This window comes from Vombatus ursinus, unplaced genomic scaffold, assembly GCF_900497805.2.
Source record: "Vombatus ursinus unplaced genomic scaffold, bare-nosed wombat genome assembly UNPS02014809.1, whole genome shotgun sequence".
Classification (NCBI taxonomy): Eukaryota; Metazoa; Chordata; class Mammalia; order Diprotodontia; family Vombatidae; genus Vombatus; species Vombatus ursinus.
The window spans coordinates 2,058,434-2,080,191 of NW_020954587.1; the positions used below are offsets into that span (position 1 = coordinate 2,058,434).

General features: G+C 35.6%; 1 protein-coding gene and 1 pseudogene across 1 annotated transcript in view; both read right to left on the reverse strand.

The window, feature by feature from the left end:
* Window positions 1-21,758, reverse strand: part of CFAP47 (cilia and flagella associated protein 47) — an 857,531-nt gene that overhangs the window by 462,113 nt on the left and 373,660 nt on the right. The window contains exon 44 of the mRNA XM_027875456.1: window positions 10,534-10,699. Within this exon, the coding sequence (XP_027731257.1) occupies window positions 10,534-10,699 (166 nt within the window). The remainder of the gene's footprint in view (window positions 1-10,533; window positions 10,700-21,758) is intronic.
* Window positions 4,007-4,553, reverse strand: LOC114052838 (annotated as a pseudogene).

Genomic DNA, 21,758 nt, shown 5'->3' on the forward strand with positions numbered 1-21,758 from the left:
CATAAGAGACTTATTAAGGTTGAACTGTTTACATTCCTGCATGGAAACATAATATTTATAATTCATGAGACCTTTGTCAGTATTAGGGTAGTTGGAGGGAAAAAATATCTGTATGTAGATAGATAGATAGATAGATAGATAGATAGATAGATAGATAGATAGATAGATAGATAGATATAGATAGAGGGCACAGGGTGAGTTGAAAATGAAAGGGGTCATATCTAGAGAATAAAATTAAGGGGTGAGAGAGAGTATTATACTAGGAGAAGGAGAAAGTGAGAGGTAGAACAGGGTAAATTATCTCACCAAAAAAAAAAAAAAAGAAAAAGGCTCTTACAGGGGAGGGGAAACAGGGGAATGTGAGAGGGAATGAGTGAATCTTATTCTCATAGGATTTGACTTAAGGAGGGAATAACATACACACTCAATTGGGTATGGAAATCTGTCTTACCCTACAGGAAAATAGGGGGAGAAGGGGACAAGAGAGCAGGGGAATGATAGAGAGGAGGGCAGATTAGGAAAAGGGGTAATCAGAAGCAAGTACTTCTGAGGAGGGTCAGGGTCAAAAGAAAGAATAGAATAAATGGTGGGGGGGCAGGATAGGATTAAGGGAAATAAAGTTAGTTTTTCACATGACTACTATGGAAGTGTTTTGCATGGCTGCACAACTATAACCTATATTGAGTTGTTTGCCTTTTCAATGAGGGTGGGTGGGGAGGGAGGAAGGGAGAAAATTTGGAACCCAAAGTTTTAAAAACACATGTTTAAAAGAAAGTTTTCACATGCAACTGAGAAATAAGAAATATAGGAAATTGGGTACAGAAATCTATCCTGCCCTATAGGAAAGTAGAAGGGGAAGGGAATAAGAGAAGAGGGGAGAGATAGAAGGAAAGGCAGACTAGGGGAAGGGATATTCAGAATGCATGCCATCTTAGGATGGGGGGAGGGATGAGATAGGGTGAAAATTTGGAACTCAAAATCTTGTGGAAGTAAATGTTGAAAACTAAAAATAAATAAATAAATAAAAGCTGAAGGGAATCTTACAGGTTGATGAGGTTATGCCACTAATGGGATGTGGGGTATTTGGGAAGACTAGTATCACTGATTTGAGGACTACTACACACTTTTGTTGTCCATCTGCACCCCCCCCAAACTCTCACCTCTGGCTCCAAGAAGCTGTAGCATAAGAACTGGCCACAGCCCAATAAACCCTCAGGTTGAGGGTAAGAAAACCTATCAGTGAGTTAGGGGGGAATCTACCCTAAGCATGCAAAGATTTTATCCAGTAGATGCCATGAAAGCATCTGAAGCAGGTGCTAGGGAGCACTTAGAGCTTGGTCATATATCAAAGATACTAAGGTCCATCCATTGCATCCCAGACCATTGCCAGTCATCTTAACTTTTGTCTTGTCACTGGACTTTGATGACTCTGGAAGAGAGAGTAAGGTCAATGACTTTGCATAACTTTGCCTCACTTAAATCCAATTTACGTGTCAAAAGACATCACCCATACCATTTTACCATTGTCCCTACCTCAAAGTCCTGTGGCAACAGGCAAGTGACAAAGCAGCAGTTGCAGATACACTGGGAGCCATAGTCACAACCCTGCACATCAGCAGCCCAGACCATAGGGTTTCTTCTCACTATACTGAAGCAGCAGTGGGATTTGGCAGCCCCCTGGGTGTCTGAGCAGCCTTTTATAAGGACAGCATTATTCATCTCCTAGAGTGAGGAAGGGGCTCGAATAGGTGCCTTAAAATTTGTCTGCTTCACCTGCTTGCCACGGCATTCTATTCCACCCTGCAGTTGGCACACACACACACACACACACACACACACACACACACACACACACAGAGTATAAATGCGAAGATGATTCCGTCACCATCGATGCATGGAATGTGGACACACTTATTGACAATATGAAATCTAGTAGACCTGAAAGATGAACAGCCTTGTTTCATGAGAACTCAGTAGGACATCACACCCAAATAGCAGCCCTGAGTGAAACAAGGCTGGCAAATGAAGGCCAACTTACTGAAGTTGCATGTTTTTCTGGAGTGGCCACAGTGAAGGGTAGTGCCATAAATCTGGTGTAAGTTTTGCAATTAAAACTAATCTAGTCAACAAACTTATATGCTTCCCAAAAGGAATGAACAATAGACTCAAGACAATACCATTGCCCCTTGCAGGAAAGCAAAATGCCACCATCATCAGCACATATGTTCCCACCATGTCAAACCCTGGTGAGGGGAAAGAAAATTTTTATGAAGACATAGAGAACCTCAACATTAATGTGCCAGAAGAGGACAAGCTTTTTTGTTTGCAGTTCTAGGTGATTTTAATGCCAGAGTAGGCTCAGACTACTAGACATGGCAGGGAGTCCTTAGGAGGACTGGAGTTGGAAACAGTCACAGCAAAGGTCACTTACTACTGAAGACTTGTGCATCTCATGACCTTCTCATCATCTACACTGCTTTCTGTTTACCTAAATGTAATAAAACTTTATGGATGTACACTCACAGCAAGCATTGGCACTTTATAGACTATTTCACTATAAGGAGAAGAGAGAATGTGAGAGTGAGGAAAGTAATGTGTGACACAGAGTACCGGACTGATCATAGACTTATTCTCTCTAAGCTAAACATTCACATTTAAAAACAACATTGGCCCCAAAGCAACACACCTACCAGAACGCTTGCGGTCAACTGATTGCAGCACCTATCAGAACATAAACAGTTTGTTGCTAACTTAGAGGGAAAGCTGAGACAACACACAGCTGGCAACAGTGGAACTGAAAAGGAGTGGGCAGCTTTCAGAGATTTTCTGTACACACTGCATTTACTCATCTGGGTCAGAACACTCACAAAGATCTCAAGTCGGTTGGACAGAAATGATGGGGAAATTCAGAAGCTGTTAAAATGAAAAACAAGAACTTCACAGTGTTTACCTGAAAGATGAACTATTTCATCCACCTTTAAAAAGGCAGTGTTTAACTCCATCAAAAGAAAAGTGCAGGCAAAGTTTAGAGAAATGCAGGATTCTTGGCTTAGTAAGAAGGTAAATGAAATTCAGTTTTACTTTGATAGTAGCAATTCAAAGCACTTTTATGATGCCCTGGAGGTTACTTATGGGCCAAAGACCTAGGGTGCTTCTCACCTACTCAGTGCTGATGGAGCCACATTGATTAGTGATAAGGACAGGATCCTAGAGAGATTGACTGAACATTTCCATAGTGTTCTCAATGGACAACCAATGCTGAAGCCATTAACCATACACCTCAGACTGAAGTCAATCCCTCTCTAGCAGAATTTCCAACTGAAAAGGTTTTGAGTGTCATTAGGCTCTTTTAGTGAGGCAAAGCACTTTGCTGATTCTATTCCAGCTGAAATTTATAAGGCAGGGAGTCCACTGCTCATACAAAAACTGGCTAAAATTTTCCAGGTTATATTGCAAACAGAGGTTATCCTCCAGGAGTTCTAGAATACCTCCATTGTCCATCCCTATAAAGGGAAATAGGTTGTCCTGTACAGTCACAGGGGAGGTCTCTCTCTTAGACATTGCTAGCAAGATTCTTGCCAGATTCTTCAATAATTCTTAACCTAGAAGGTGGTCACCTACCCAAGAGCCAGTGTGGCTTCAGAAAGGGCTGGGGAACAGTTGATATGGTGTTTGTTGCCTGACAACTCCAGGAAAAACAACAGGAGCAGAACAGAGGTCCCTATATAACATTTGTCAACTTAATTAAGGCCTTTGATACTGTCGGTTGTGAGGGCTCGTGGAAAATTCTGGCAAAATTTTGTGGCCCAGAAAAGTTCATCATTATTGCAGGTCGCTTTCATGATAGCATGCTTGCCCAGGTTCTGGATAATGGACAATATTCTCGTGCTTTCCCAGTCACCAATGGAGTGAAGCAGGGCTGTGTGCTTGCTTGACTGGTTTTTATTTTTATTTCTATTTTTTTTTTGCTAGCATGCATTTAATCATCAAAAGATTGAAGATGGTCTGGGTTTTTATTCTGTAATGTTTCTAAGACTGTGTCCATTAAATGCAAACAAAAAAGGAAGAGGTCTTCACAGAACAGGAGAAGTGATGCACACTTGATGTTGAGATTGAATTTAAATATTATTCATGGCATAGAGCCTAGTCCATGCTCTGGCTGTTTCTATGGCTTGAGCTTCATTGGTCTTCCACTGCTGGGTTACATCATTTGCTAAAGGATCCTCTGAATTGGGAGCATTTAACAAAGCTTAGATTGAGAGCAGCACTATACATATGGATCTGCAACACTGGAGACCAATTATCTTTCAAAATATCTAAATATATTCTTCCCAACTTGTCTACATTAGAGTGATAAATTTTGGTCATGAAACATACTTCAGGAGCTGCCACTGGGTATTTTTCTGGAAGAATAGTTCAAGTTTAAAAGTCCCTGCAATGACCACATGAAAATAACGTGCATTGCTTTCATCTGGCTCTGCTTTTATCCCAGGAACTGGTTCTGCCAGCAAATGCTGGGTTTCCTTAATAATCTTGGGGGGCAACCTGGCCATCTTGTCTGATCTGTAATTCAGCCTCAGGGTCTCAGCTCCAGCTTCCCACATCTCACTCACGAGTGGAAGTCCCAGGTTTCACTTCCGGGCCACGCCACCACGACGCTGTTATTGCCGCTGCCACCAGGCCCCATGGGAAATGTCTTTGCCTGTTTTTTAGCAGAATGTTTCCTGCCATGTTGTTGTCCTTCAAGGAGGACAAAAACAGCGTCAAAATCAGCTACTGCACCGGGGGTAAACTACTTAACTTGAAAAGGCTACAAGCCAGGACCAAAGTGGAGAGAGAATTGATGCGTGACTTTTTGTTTCAAAATAGTTGTGCCTTCAATGCAGCCTCTGAGGCTGACATGCAACAACGCATGGATCAATCTTCTGCTGCTTGTGCTAATCTTGGCCTAACAATTAACGACAAGAAAACACAGAATTTCCACCAACCAACACCATACCATATATTTGGAACCATCAGGTACAGCAAATGGAAAAATGATGAATGCTGCATATAAGTTCACTTTCCTTGGCAGTATATTTCCAGGGATGTACACACAGATGATGAGGTGGATGCATGCATTAGCAGAACCAGCTCAGCATGAGTGTTGGGAGGAGCTTATAAAAGGAAAAAAAGGAGAATAAGAAGAGAAGAGGGAATTGTGGTCAGAGCCTTGGACACAGAAAGCAGAAGCATGATTTCATGGCCAGTGGCAGTGACATCTATAGTCCCCTTATTTAAACCCAAGCCTCTGCAGAAGATCATGAGAGGTTAAATTTAAAACAAAAAGGAGAGATATACGTTACTGTATTCGTGTACTGGTTTTGTTTGTTTGTTTGTTTGTTTCATGTGCTAGAGCAAGCTCTTGTTTTATTGATTTTCGAGATCAATGATATCAAACTCAAATAGAAACAGGGAGCCACTAATCTGCATAGAAGGATCCCTGGCTGGAGCATATTGACCTAGATTTAAAATATAATGTTGTCTATGTTCTATTGTAATTTATTTATTTTGTTAAATATTTCTCAATTAATTTCTCAATCATTTAATATTTTTCAATTAAATCTGGTTCCCACAACACTAAGAAATGTGTGGTTGACAGCTCTGGTCTGGTTAAAGTAAATGACTGAGAAAATGTTAATAATGCAAATTAAATTTAGAAGTTTGTGTCCAGCAATTTTTTTTTCTGAGAGCCAGTTCTTAAATACTTACCAGCATAGTCCTGGCTTGTATTATATGGATGTTTACTCTGGTAGCTAAGGAGAAATGAACCTTATTTCAGCTAGGTGAAATTGGCACCTATTTCTAATAATGGCTTTTAAAAAATATGTCAAAGGCTGCATTTGACATATCCAATCCTATTTATCAACTGTGGTTGACTCTGTCCTTACATTGCCAGTATTAGTTTCATTCATATACTCTAAATTCCAGTCAGACAATTAGTTATATTTTTCATGAAAAATTTTCACAGCAAAGCTTCTGTGTCAGAATTATCACATATTTTAATATGAACTGATGCTGAATGAAGTTAGGAGAATGTCATACACACTAACAGCCACACTGTGTGATGACTAACTTTGATAGACTCATTTTTTCTTAGCAACGCAAGGATACAAGGCAACTCCAAAGAACTCATGATGGAAAATGCTGTCCACAACCAGAAAAAAGAACTATGGAGTCTGAATGCAGATCAAAGCATATTATTTGCTCTCTCTTTTTTTCTGTTTGTTTCTTCTTTCTCATGGTTTCTCCTGTTGGTTCTAATTCTTCTTTACAACACGACTAATGTGAAAATAGGTTCAATATGAATGTATATGTAGAGCTCATATCAAATTGCATGCTGTCTTGGGGTGAGGGGAGGGGAGAGATAGGGAGAAAATTTGGAACTTAAAATCTTATGGAAGTGAATGTTGAAAACTAAAAATGATTTTTTAAAAAAATTAAGTGAAGCAATCAATAACTTCAATAAAGTATCAAGATATAAAATTTAAAAAAGAATTATCACATATTTTAAAGTAAAATAATGTAAATTTTAAATTAATTTTGTATTCTTAGTTAAGGAACCTTTAAAACCAATATTACCTACTGTGTTCAGTATTCTAGATAACAAGGTCAAACAAGGTTATACTTCAAGTTTTAAATCAACATGATTTTGATCTATTTAGTTATGATACAGGAATTCCCATGATGGGCTAAAATGCTTGAATAATCCTCCATTAAATAGCTACAGTTTTCTTAGTCTTAATTGAATGAACTATAATTGGGACCATTAATAATTACCAGCCCTCATTTTAAATGTCCTAATGTCTCCAGTTATTTCAATAGATGTTATAAAACTCTCAATGTAAAATATTCAGCATAATTAAATAAATTTATTCCAAACATAACATGTGAATTTTAGAAATAAAGATCATCAGAAAAATCCAAGGAGTCTACACTATCAGCAAGTCAAATTCAAAGCTTTCTCCACTGATTATAATGTGCCATCACTTCTTGAAACTTTGAAACTTAGATAAATTTCAGCCCCAATATATTCATATGACAATGCCAAATGCTTGATTATTTCAGTCTAAATGCAATGAAAGTCATAAATCAGGGTCCCTAAAAGTTATTTTTGTTCTTTTTTTTTAAATCAGTCAGTATGAGGGAAATAATATAAATATTATCAACCATGTTGTCTGGTAGCATAAAAGAAGAGAAGCAATCTAAAGAGGTTAAAAACATTTTAGCAATAGTGATTGGTAAATTTCTCAAATTCAATTGAACTCTACAACACAAATATTCAAAAGCAAGTTTTCTAATATTAGAGCATAACAGTAGAAATAGGAGATTCGAGTAATCTAGAAGTAAATTATAGTTCTACTATAGATTCAGACTTACTACATAGTCAATAATTACCAACTAGTGATTCATTACCCACATATGAAATATACCTTACCTTTCCTCTTTGCTTATTCAGAATCAACATTCCCCAAGGTCCAGCAAAAGTCTCACCTCTTTCATGAAGATTTTTCTGATACTTCCAGCTTATACTTGCCTCTCTCTCTTCTCTAACTTCCAGGCAATAGAAATAGCACTAGATTTGTAATCAGGATATCTGGACTTGATTCTAGCTCTAATGTAACCTGTGTAACCTTAGGTAAGTAACCAAGCTATTTCTGAGCTTCAGTTTTCTCATCTATAAAACAGAAATTATATATATATATGCTTTTTGGTGAGGCAAATGACTTGCCCAGGGTCACACAGCTAGTAAGTATCAAGTGTCTGAGAGCAGATTTGAACTTGGGTCCTCCCAACTCCAAGACCAGAGCTCTATCCACTGCGCCACCTAGCTGTCCCAGAAATGATATTCTTTGTACTGCTTCCTTCACTGAATTGTTAAGAGGAAAGAGCTTTGCAAACTCTGTGTGATTTCTATACAAGTGATTATCTGCATTATTGTTATTGTTGTCATTCTTATTATTGTTTTCATCTTCTCATGATCTTCCTATTTTTCTTGTTATTTAATGTTCTGTGGACTACTGTGTGGATGGATAAAATAATTTCTGTTTATAATTAAATAAGATTACTAGGATGTGAGCTCATCTTCAGCAGGCTCACTGAAAGAATCTTCAGGATAATTCCAGTAAAAGACAGGACAACAGGAATGACAAACACATTATCCTTTTCCCAAATAATTTTAATCTCCTCTGAGATTATGTGTGCATATTATATGTGTGTACAGATAGAGATAGAGATATGTAAAATTATTGATGTCCAGCCATGTTCAGTTCAGTTTTCACTTGTGTCTGACTCTTCATGACCCCATTTGGGATTTTCTTGACAGATAAACAGTGATATATTGTACAGTTTCCATCACTTCACATAATCTGCAATATTCATTAAGTCTGGGGTCTTTAAGACATTCTGTATTTTTGTGGCAGTATCACGATTCAGAATTTCTTTCATAAAACCCTCCATTTCTATAAACAAATATGCTTAAATCAGCTGTTTGACACTTCTTTGTTACCATATTATGGGTTGAGTACAAGTGGAAATCACTCATGGTGTGTCTTTTATATGGCACTCTTAGATATTAGCTGTTTTATAGAACATGAGCTCCCTAAGAGGAGAAATTCAGTTACTCAGTTCTTTGTACTTGTATCCCCAGTTCCTAGCACAATGCCAGGAACACAGGAGGCACTTAATAAACATTTATTCACTGATTGATTAAACCACTTTTGGTTACATAAAGCAAATCTAGTGGCTCATATCTATTGGCCTTTACTGCTGCTTTATGAAGTGAAATATGTTTAGTCCAAATGTTTTTCTGTACATTTTTCAACCTTATTAATTTGTACTCTGAGAACATTTATCATTGTTCATTCTCTTTTTTTTTAAGGAGGAAGTTATAATTTTTCTATAAATGCCTTTGGTTCACGAACTCTAAATTTTCTTAAAATGCATTTGTTTATATTGGACTTTTGTTTGGACACTTCTTTGTTGTCCATATTATTGTGCAAAAAGAATATGTTAATACTGGTATTGGGTGTAGGTGTAACACCTATTTATGTGGGTGTTAATCACTTTAAACATCTTCCCATTTGGCATTGATATCAGGATGCCAGTCCCTTAACATATTCAACCACCATTTTCTCCTTAACTTTATGTACTATATGTCATGCCTACAGGAGACCAATGTATTTGCAAATATTGCCATCATTTATTGATTCAGTTTGACCAATTCAAGGTTGTATAGCTTTTTGTCTCTTTCTTTGGCATATATGTAGAATTTTACATTTCTAGATTTCAAATGACATAGTGATACCACCAGGAAAAGATATCTTGAGTTAAAGGAGCTATTGAATGCATTAGGAGTGGAGGGAAGGTAGCCATACAGCTCTATGGCATCCATGTACATAACATGATAACTATGTTTTGGTTTGGTTCCCTCATTAATTCATGAGTAATATTTAGTTCTGTTTTTGAAGATGTGATAATTAATTTAAGGCTAGGCATAATGTTAATAGGCCTAAATTGAAAAATGCCACATCTTATTTCAATTGCTGCTGACGTTATTATGTTACTGGTAATTTTTAAAAAATTATTGTTATAATTGGGATCACAGAATTTAGAGCTAGCACCTTCTTTTTTCAGGAAATAGAACAGGAAAAGTGAAGTGATTTACCAAAGGTCACAGAGCTAGTGACACAGCTAATAACAGACATAGAAACCTTATGTCATATTATGTCCCGTTCTCTAAATATCTGTATTAAACTTGCAAATGAATACCTGTGGTAAATTATGTTCACATAGATGAAGTACATCTGTAATTTTGAACTGTCCTGCTTATTCAATGCTTCATGTGCTTGTATCTTATCTCACTAATTGGATTATGAACACTATGCAGCAGGGACCATGTCCAATACCCATCTAGTTCTATGATTTCATCAATTGGATGTTCTCTCCAATCATGAAAGCTCAAACTTTCCTTGCCTGCCTATCTAGTTCTACTTTTGTCCCTATCTTCCTATTAATTCACCACAGGGAGCATATACAATTGCTATGAGTTCTTCATTTTCTCTAGATATTGCAAAAATAGAGTGGAGCACCGGCTGACCACCTCTCATTCCTGTTTTGCCATGCAACCAACCCACTTTTTTTTTCTTATCACACATTTTTATGAGGACGTCATTCACTTTTATATTTCTTCAAAGATTCTTATTGGTTGTATGTTATATATAGCATGCCCATTGAAATCCATGTAATACATAAATTTTTAGTTCTTCAGAGACTGAAATCTTATGTTTCAGAAAAATTTAATAGTGTAGAAAAATGGTATTAAAAGGATGAGCCATTTGCTTTTTTCTTTTATACCAAATAGCATTCAGTATGGTGGGGGAGACAGAGTAGACATGTATGTGCTAAACAGTTTTGCTGATCATTACAACCCTAATGATTGAATATGAAGAATATATAAAAAGTGGACAAAAGAAATATTGACTGGTTACCTACCTGCTTGTTGTATTGTTTGGGCATCTTCCATACTCATTGCTTTAAGTTTGCTTTGTGGAATAGAAGGAATGTAGATTTTCTTGGGGATATCAAAGTGTTCTGGAAGGCTTAATTCCGTGGTATATAAAGTGGAATTAGACTTTGCATTGTTAAAAAGCATACGAGTCTGCAATTAAACAACATAAATATAATATAAACCTTATTGCATTTGCTTCTGAGATGAGGATAAATTTTTTGTTTGTATTACTACAGACTTCAAGAAAACCTTTAACTTTCCATCTACCAGGAGATTTTCTTTCATCATTTCCATAGAAATAGCTGTAATTCTAAGTGATATCTAAAATTGTTGACAAAAGAAAATAATATTTTATACAATCATAAAAGTTAGAAAAGATATAAGATGCCATCAACCAGTCACCAAAAACATTTTGATATATTATACAACAAGTGACAATTCTTCCCCCACCCACTCCCAACCAGGTCTTTCTCACGTGAACTACTAGATCTCCCCCAACTTGTACTGCACAAGTGATTGTTAGGACCTAAAGACTGGATTTTACATTTATTCCAACAGCAAGGTATAGGACATAGATGTCAAACTCAGACCTCAGGCTTCAAGCAGCCTGAAAAATCAAACCAGATTAAAAAGAAATTGAAAAATGTTTAACAAAATGAATAAAAGTATAATATAATATACATAATATCAATTTGTGGTTTTAAAAGTCAATATGTTGCAAACACAGATATACAGGCTTCTGTTGGAGTTTGACACTTATGGAGGGAATAGAGTTCCAAACCTGAAATAAGGAAGACCTACATCCAAATCCTACTTCTGCTTTTTACTAGTTATGTCCCTGGGTAAGTTATTTAACTTCTCTTGGACTCAATTTCCTCAGCTGTAAAATTAAGAACTTGGCTTTTAAGATCCCTTACATCTCTAAAGCTATGTTTTGTTTTAAAATTTAATTGTTTTTAGCTCATTATTTCAATGTGCTTATATAACATTGAATCTTGATTCTGTCAAACAATATTAGTTACTCCTGCCAGTTTCGGGTTATCTTTAAAGGTAATTATCCTCCTATGTCTTCAAGTAGGTCTTTCAAATATTCTAGCTAAGATACAACAAAAATGTCCTAATGATTTGAGGGTTGCTTAACAAACCATTTGAATATTTTTTCATATCTTTATTATCATAATTTTATTCCAGGAATTCATTAATACACACAAATTATATACACATTTCAAGCAGAGCTGATTCCATGAATTTTCCAAAATTCATTATGGAAAATGATAAAAATGATCTGTAATTTGACAAGGGAACAGACTCTTCAATGCAAGGCTATTTTTTGTGACTAACACGAACAATTATATTGCTAGAAAAAAATTTTAAAGGACATACAATTTAGATAAAGAAATAAATTTTTCTAATAAAAGCTAGCAATTTACTCCTTTCTCACCAAAAGTTACAGGTTCATTGAACTTTCATTACACACACCTTCATTCTTAATATATTCTAAATATAGCAATAATCAAAATTATTTTAAAACACAATAAAAATAATTCATAAACCATGAACCCCTATTTTAAAATGTCAACTTTAACAATAACAAAAAATACTTGTTTCTTTTCATGTGACATTTTGAACTTTTTTCATAACTGTATAAATAATTAGTTTTGGGAGTTTTTTTAAAGTTGCCTTTACATATAATGTTCTGACAATGCTTTTTCATGTTTTATTACTTAACATAGATCTTTGCATTTTTCTTTGAAGTCATAGTATTGATTTTTATGCTACAATAATACATTAAATGCATACACCAAAATTTTGTTTAGCCATTTCCCAATTATTGGATAAATAGGTTGCTTCCAGAAGATGTTTTGTTTAGTTTTGACAAATAATATTAGCAATATTTTAGCTATGTTTAAGTCTCTCTTTTTTGTAACCTGTGAATGAAACCTTTAGGCTAAAGTCCTAGTAGTAGGATCAGTGAATCAAAGGACATCAGACCTATCTAGTTTTCCAAAAATAATTGTGTAATTCACAGCTGCATGATACAAGTAGTAAAACAGTGTATCTATTTCTCCTTACTGTTATCTACATTTATTTTTAAAAACATTTTTACTGTTTTTTTAAATTTAATGAATGAAATATAGTATGTTTTATTTTAATTTCTCTCATTTTTAGAGGATTTAAGCAATCTTGAAGTGACTATCAATAATCTGTATTTCTTCATTTGAGAATTGCCTATTGATAATTTTTCATTCCTTAATATCAATTGAGTAATGAACTTATCCATATGTTTCTGTCAATCCCTCACTGGACATCAGATTTAAATCAGAAGTGTCTAGAGCTGATATTTTGTCCTCAATCTATTCAATTATTCCCGCTCTTCTTTATTCCTTTATATTTGTGTTGTTCGTTGCTTTTTGTTGTAGAAAATTATTTTTAAAATTAATATTTATTTGTTCATTTCCTGCAGTTACTCCAATATATATACATATATATATATATATATACTATGTGTGTATGTGTGTGTATGTTATTATGCACATCTTGTAGATGAGAAATCTGAGGCTAAGAGATATTAAATGACCTTCCCAGAATCACATAATGAATGTGTCCCTGAGGCAAGATTGGCATATTTTAAATAAAATGCTCAACTTACATGCATATGTTCAAATACCACTTCAGAAACTAGCTATGTGAATAACTTGTGAATATGTGAGGGGAGGGAGAGAAGAAGGCTGGAGAGCACTAAGGAAATAACATGGTGCTTTTAAAGATCCAATCTATTCCCTAACATGAAGCTCATATTATTAATGCCAGCATTATTCCAATGATACTTTATAGCTACAAACATTGAACAAGATAGCTTCCAAGCTTCAAAACTGTAGTTAACTCAGAGGCAATGATGGACATAAGTGGTCTGTAGCATATTTTTACAGTTACACAGTTAATTTGTACTCAGTAAATACATAAATATTGTTTTAAATCTATAAATTACTTTAGATCATATTGGTATCTTTACTGTTTCGGTTCAGCACAGCCACATACACTAGCTATCACCACAAAGTATTTATTACTTTACTTGAATTAATTTTTAAGGGTTATCATCACCATCATCATTATCATTATAGCTGACATTTATACAGCATGTCCTAAAAATCTTAGAGCAACTTTAAGCTATTATTAAAGCTCATTGCTGCACCAAGACTTTATGAACCCCTGCATAGTCATTTCAGGTTTGCAAAGTGCTTTGCATATGTTGTTTTATTGGATTCTCACATCAATCTAAGCTCTACAGGTATTTTGAGGAGAGGGAATGCTTGGAATGACTTAATTGGTTTAGAGAATTCCAGATGAGAAAATATCTACTGCCAATGCAGACAGGCATCTGCAGCATAACATGGTTTTCAGGAGTTGCTTAGGGCAATGAGAGGTTAAATGACTTTCCCAGAGTCACATAGCCAGTATATGAGCAAAGTGGGACTTGACCACTGAGGCCAGCGCTCTCTCTCTATTGTGTCATGCTGTATTTCCTTATCATTTCCCATTTAGCAAATGAGGAAACTGAAACTGAGAAATGTTAAATAACATCACAAGTTATTTCACATATTCACAAGCTATTCACATAGCTAGTTTCTGAAGTGGTATTTGAACCCATGCATGTAAGTTGAGCATTTTATTTAATATATGCCAGTCTTGCCTCAGGGACACATTCATTATGTGATTCTGGGCAGGTCATTTAATATCTTTTGGCCTCAGATTTCTCAGCTACAAGATGTGCATAATAACATCTGTCATACAAGATTGTTATGTGGATGAAATGAGATATGTATGCAAAGCAATTTATAAAATTTAATGTTCTATCAGTCAGCTTTTATTATTGTTACAATACAGAGGGTAATATGTTTAAAAGTATTGTCTTAACGCAGTCATGTATGCTGTATCCTTTTCTATTATTTAATTTTTATTTTGTTTCAATTAAATTATTTTAGTCACTGCTCTGGGAATTTAAATCTGCTTCTTTTTTGTTTGTTTGTTTTTTGAGCAGAGAATAATATACTGGTAAGTGAATTACCAAGAACTTGATCTGTTTTGTTGAGATTATAATAATTATGTCAATTGATTATATCAACAGAATTATTTTTCTATAATTTTTTCAGTTTTTGTTAACGCAATGTAGAGATGTGATTTTATCTTATTTGTTGCTATGTTAGTGAAGCTCTATGAAGTAGCTATTGAACATAATAAAAATCCATTAAATAGTCATTTAATAAAATAATAATTATTTTGGTTGTTCTTTTTGCTTTCCCAAATATACCAGTATATAACATCGAGTCATAGAATCTCCAGGGTGAAAGGTAATTCATTGACCATCTAGTGCAGACTATAGCTAAGAGATAAATGGCCATCCATCCACTTTTTGACTAAAGACCTTCAATGAGGGGGAGCCTACTATATCCAAAGTAGCCAATTTCATTTTTGGAGAACTCTAATCATTTAGAAGTTTTTACTGACATTAAATTTAAATTTGCCTTTTTACCACTCTTACCCATTCTTCCTCGTTCTGTCTTCTGGGCTCAAATGGAACAAAGCTAATAGCTCTGCCAATGACAACTCTTCAAAAACTTGGAGAGAGCTAGCATGTCTCTCATCTCCTCTGCTTTCCCTCAGGAGTTTTCTGAAGTAAACATCCTAGACTTAGAACTTTCAACTGATTTACATACGAAATGGACTAAAGGTCTATTACTCTCTTGGTTTGCCAATTACTGGATGCTGTCTAGCTTCTAAGTGTCCAATATCAACCTCATCACATCTAAAGCTGAACTTAATTGATTTCCTTCATAATTCATACTCATCTTACCTTCCCTACCTCTGTCGAAGATAACCACTATCCTTCTAGTCAAACCAGTTCAAAACTTCGGTGTTATGACACTCTCTCTTTCACCCCAAATGTCCAATCAATTTTTAAATCTTATCATTTTTACCTCCACACCATTTCTGGTATCTGTCTCATTCCCTTTACTCACATAGATATCAAAAGGGAATAAACTCTGAGCATGTCACTACCATACTTAATAAAATGCAATGGCTCCCTATTACCTTTAGGATTTAATAGAAACTCCTTTGCTGGATTTTCAAAGTTCCTCAGGATTTGATCCCAACCTACCTTTCCAACCTTAGGTAACAGTTTATTTGAAGTTATCCCATGTTTCAAAGAATCTCAAAGTATCTACTCAAAAATCACAGCTTATATGGACCTTTCCAATATGTATTATTGTATAGCTATGAGAAGGCATATTAGATCAAACAAAATATTTTTAAGAAAGCAGCATAACAAATTGAGTCAGTCATTCAATAAGCATTGTACTAAGCACCAAAACTATGTCAGACAATGAGCTAAGTTGTAAAATGAAGAGACAAAAGACAAAGACAAAAGAAAAAGAGGAAAGGTAAAAAAAAATTATTGGCCTAAAGGCATTTATATTCTAATAGGGGATACTGTATCTAAATAGAGACCTATATATGACATATACAGACAAATTTGCTTGGTTCAGTTTCCTCAACTATAAAATGAAGAAAATAATAGCACCTACCTACCTCCCAATGTTGTTGTAATGATCACATGAGATAATATTTGTAAAGCACATATTAAGGAATTGATAATACTTTTGTTTTTCATTTCTTCCTTCCTTCCTTTCTTCCTTGAAGGAAGTCAAGAATTATAAGACATGCAATTAAGAAAGGAGAGTAGTCTGGGAATGAGGATTTGTCAATGCAAAGGAATGGAAATGGCAAATAGAGAGCCTTGTAAGAGAAATAGTTCAGTTTGGCTGGACTGCTGAATTCATGGACAGAAATAGAATGTAAGAAGACTAGAAAAGCAAGATGGGGCCAGGTTTTGAAGAGTGTTAAATGCCAAATTAAAGATTTCATATTTGATCCTGAGGATAATAGCAAGCCATTGGAGTTTGTTGAACAGGAGATAACATTTTCAGACCTCTGTATTAAAAAATCACTTTGATAGCTATGTGGAATATAGATTAGAGTGGGGAGAGAATTGAGACAGAGACCAAAGAGGAGACTGTTGCAGTTGTCTAGGCTAGATGTGGTCAGAGTCTGAACTGGGGTAGTAACTATGTGAGGGGGAGAAAGGGATGTATATGAAAGATAAGGTTAATGTTGAAACAAGATTTGGCAACTGATTAGATATGCAAGGTGACTTAGAGTAAGGAATTTAGGGTGACACTGAGGTTCCAAGCCTAGGTGATAGTGGTGCCCTTTATAGTAATTGTTGTTGTTGTTCATCCTTCATTCTACAAGAGAACTAATGACATCATGAGGACAATGTCTTGACTTGCAAGTGAATTTGGTTTAAGTGAGGCAGAGCTATTCAAAGCCACAAGTCTTACTCTCTTCTTTAGAGTTATTTGATTCCAGTGGCAAGAGAAGAGTAAAGGGTGATGGCCCAGGATGCACTGGGTGACCTTGGCCTGTTTAAATTAAGGTCTTTCCCAGGTCTCAGTTTGTCTGAGGCAATGCCCACTCAATGACTAAGGACTAAGTAAGAAGTCAGACAAAAGGTGGACTAATTTACCATCACAAAAGTATCACTCTGGATGGAGAAGACCCTCAGAGTTTCTGGTCAGAGCAGAAAACAATTGCTATTTGCACTTACTCTAAACCATCAAAACCCAAACAATGAACAACAAAAGCCTGGGCTGTGGCCTGTTATTGATCATTCAATTAAAGCCAGAGTGATCCGGGTTTGAAGGCATAGTCAAGTAGCTACATTTGAATCACAATTGGACTTTTTAAAAGTCTGTTTTTCAGAGCTATATTTCAAGAAATCATAAACAAAAACTGTGCAGAACGAAGATTAAATTGTCCCAGCTTTTTGAGAAAAATAATAATAAGAAGAAAATAAACAGAATGTAAAAATCTAGTCTTCAAACCCCACGATATCTCACAAAATATGTGACCAAAAGTTATGTTCCTTTAGGCAGAACACCCACTTGTAAGGGTATGACACCTCAAGTGGAAAGAAGGACCACATGTGGCAAGGGAAAAAGAAGAAGAAGAACAACAACAACAACAACAAGAACAATCACAAGCCCACCAATTCCATGGAAGTTTATAAGATGGATTAGTTTGGAGAGAAAAGAAAATTAGTTCCATTTTCAGAAATTTTGGGTTGACTAAATTCAATATTTTATTTGATGCCTCTGAGATATCTAGTTCAAAATGTGCAGTATGCCAGTTGGTGACTTAGGATTAGAGCTCAGGAGAAAAACTAGACCTGGATACATAGATAAGAGAATTATCCATATAGAGATGATGATTGAACCCATAAGAACTATTGAGATTACCAATTGAGTTACTAATCTAACTTGATACTAATTTACCAAATTACAAAGAAAACAGAAGAAGGCTTAGGACAGAGCTTTAGTGGGCTCTCAGTCAGTGGTAGAAATATAGGTGAAGATCTGGCAAAGGACTCTGAGGAATGGCAAGCCAGATAAAAAGAGAATCAAATGAATGCAATGTCAAAAAAAAATCCAGAAAGGAGAGATTATCCAAGATAACAATGTCAAATACTGTAGAGATTTCAAGAAAGATGAGGATTGAGAAAAGGCTACTAGACTTGGTCGTTAAGAAAACATTATTAACTTTGGAAAGAGCAGTTTCAATTGAATGATGAGGTCAGAATCAAGATTGCAAAGGATTTAGAAGAGAGTCAGGGGACAGGAATTCAAGGCACCAAATATAGAAAGCTTGGTCAAAAAATTCAACTGAGAGTAGGAAGGATAGAGCTATATGGGAAGGTAGGTACATGGGAAGATAGAATTAAGTCTTGAATTTTTAAGGTTGAGGTAGACATGGCCATAATTGTAGGCAGTAAGGAAGGAGGCAGTAGTTAGGGAGAGATTGAATATTAAAGAGAAGGTAGAAATGATAGTTGGGGGCAATCTGTTTAAGAAGTCAGTAGGTGATGAGATCAAAGGTATGTGTATAGAGATTGGTCTTAGAAAAGAGGTCTACCTCTTCATCAGAGACTGGAGTGAATGAGAAAACAGTAGTGGTGAGGTGAAAAGAATGTGAAATGAGGAAGAATGAGAATCTCTTGGCAAATATTTTCAATTTTTTTCAGTGAAATACACAGTGAGGTCTTAAAGGTAAGAAGGTGAGAGGAGAAAGTGCTTTGGGAGACTTGGGGAAAAAGAAAAAGCTTGGAAGAGTATCTTGGTGATTGGGAGGGAGAATCAATTAAGAAGTATTTGCCTTAGGGTTGTCTTACTGTAGTGAGGGCCCCTTTCAGATTATATAAATAGATGTGTAGTGGGCTCAATCTGCATAGTTTTGTGACTTCCTCTAGTTCTGCTCAGCAGCACAGAAGTAAAAGTGGGAGTTATCTAGGGTTGAAGTTTGTGATAGAACAGGTGGCAAGGAATTCAGAAGAAGATAATGTATATTGCAAATGTTCAGCAAGGGGTTGAGATATAGAAAAGTGAAGCCAATGCAGAGGTGATAGCCAAGAAGAGTATTGTAAGGTGGAGTAATTGAGGTTGGAGTGAGGCAAGGAACAGGATTATTGGTCATAAGACATAGGCAAAGATGGAATGGACAAGATAAAGGAATTTCTAAGTTCACAAATATGGAAATAACGCATTTACGCAGTCATGGATATACTCTCCCATAGATTACCATACCACGAGTGAGGACAAACATGCAGAAAACATATGTGCCTAGGGAGCATACACGGGGCAACACATGTAGGGAACATGCACAACCATGAACCATTCATGAAAAACACGTGCATGATTAAGACAACGTTTTTTAAAAAACTTTCACCTATTAGTGCCCTGCTAACTTAAGGAGTCAGACATATGGCATGGCAACCAAAAAAGCAAATGAGATTTTGTGCTGCATTGAGGAAGGCAGAGCTTCTAAGAGTAAGATAGCCATAGTCCTGGTGCATGATCACCTGCTCAGATCTTATCCTCTTTGAGGTTAGCGAAGTAGTGGTTGTCCCATATCTAATAGCTATTCTGAGTGCTTCCATGGCAGTTGGGCACCCTTTTTTACTTACACTTAGAGAAATCTTGACAGAAACTATTCAGAAACCATATATATTTGGAGATTATCCAGTAGTATGCTTTGGGTAGAGCAACAAACTAAAAAGAAAATGACATTTTTTGTTCATCGCCTAAGGTCAGGCCTCAGCCATGTGGGTCCAGAGTCTTGGGGAACTTCAGGTCAAAGGGCACACAATCTTTAGAACTTCCCTTCTCTTCTGGACTGAATTCTCACATACACTGCTATACCATGAGATACATCCTACTCTTCCTCTGAACTCTCTAAAATTTGCTCTTCCAAAACCTTACATTTATGCCAAGCTCTCCTGGTATCTTCACTGATTCACTCCACAAACTCTAAATGAAATGGTCACTTCTTAAATGGTTATATTTTTTGTGTCATGGACCCCCTTGGCAGTCTGGTGAAGCCTATGAAGCCCTTCTTAGAATAAAGTTTTTAAATTCATAGGAGTACAAAGGAAAGCAATAACCTTGAAGTATGGTTATCTGAAAAAAACCCCAAAAAACAAAAAACACAAAAACAAAAATCTTAAGGTTAGACATCCCAGGTAAAGAACTTTTGATCTAGAGCCTGCTAGCTTCTCTTTGTGGACATCCTTCAGTAAAGTCTAAGCGAGCAAAACAGTCATGATAGTCAGATCATGGGAATTCTTTAAACACAGTAACTCCTTTAGAAACACTCATTAGAAAATTGTTTAATTTCCAGATCTAAGACCATTTTCTATCGGTTATTTATTTCTTATTTTATCAGTCTGGGTATTTTATATTTTTGTAATTATTCACTCATTTTTTCTCATGTTCAGGTTTGATGACATATAGCTAATAGATAATAGTTGTTGATCATTGTATTTATTTATCTTGTTGCATACATTTCTAATTTGGGTAATTTGATTTTCCTCTCTCCTTTTGAAAATTAGATTTGCTATTTTAATCAAATATACAGGTCTTTTTGAAAACCCAGTTGATTTTTTATTAATTCAATTGTTACTTTAATTCTTTTAGATTATTGATCTTTTTATTTTCACAATTTACTGTTTTTGTATTAACTTATTCATTTTCTAATTTTGCTAATTGTAAACTCAGCTCATTAATTCCTTATTTTTCTCTCTTTAATATAAACATTCAGAGATATAAATGTGTCTGTGAGTATATTTTGGCTGTTTCTCAAAAATTTTTACATGCTGTTGATATTACATTATTACATTATTACATTATATTGATATAATCTCTTATTTTTCAATAATTTATTCTTCAGGGCAAGCATTACTTGACAAGTCATTTTAGGCCCCAAATAAGAATAAATCTTTTGTTCTTATTTTTTCTTAATACCAGGGATTGGTTGCATTATAAAGCTATATGAAGGACAGGGACTGGGCCTATGATTTATCAAGCATATTACAAATTGATAGACTCTGAATTGGGCCTGGAGATGTATGATCTAATTGGATTAAATGTCTTAATACAATTTGTAAGGAATTAAAATTGAAAACTCACTGTCAATTTGGAAACATCCTTAAGAGCTTTTTAAAAATTCCAATAGTGTTATAAAGACTGAAGTCAACAGATTTTAAAGGGAGATAGTAGCTAATGAGAAAGTGAAAGCACTAAGTCAAAGGCAACTCTTTTAAGAGCTCTGGGAGAAGTAGAAGGGAGGATATAGCAGGATGATATCTGGACAAGGTAGAAGGGTCAAACATTTTTAGGAAACCTGGGTTTGTTTATAACCAGTGGAGAAGCAGAGAAAGTTTGAAGATTCACAGGGAGAGTAATTCTTGTTGGCCATAGTCCTGGGAGGTGTGAGATCAAGGCAAAGATTGATTCTGCTTAACAACTAATAGGAAGATTGCTTCCTCTGAGGTATAAAGGAAAGAGGAAAGAAGAGTGGTGATGCTAAGAAGTTTTGAAGAGAAGGATCTTCTCTTATATGAACTTAATCTTGTCAGTGAAGTAGGTTAGATTTTATGGAAGTAGATACCTCCCAGGCAGATATCCCAAATATATATCTACAGTCACAAAAAATTGTTCTGTTTGGCCCTGGAGGACAGAAGGAAGAGCAATGAGGGAAAGTTACTAAGAGGCAGATTTGGATGATGAGGTAAAAATATCTTAGTCATTCCAGCTGT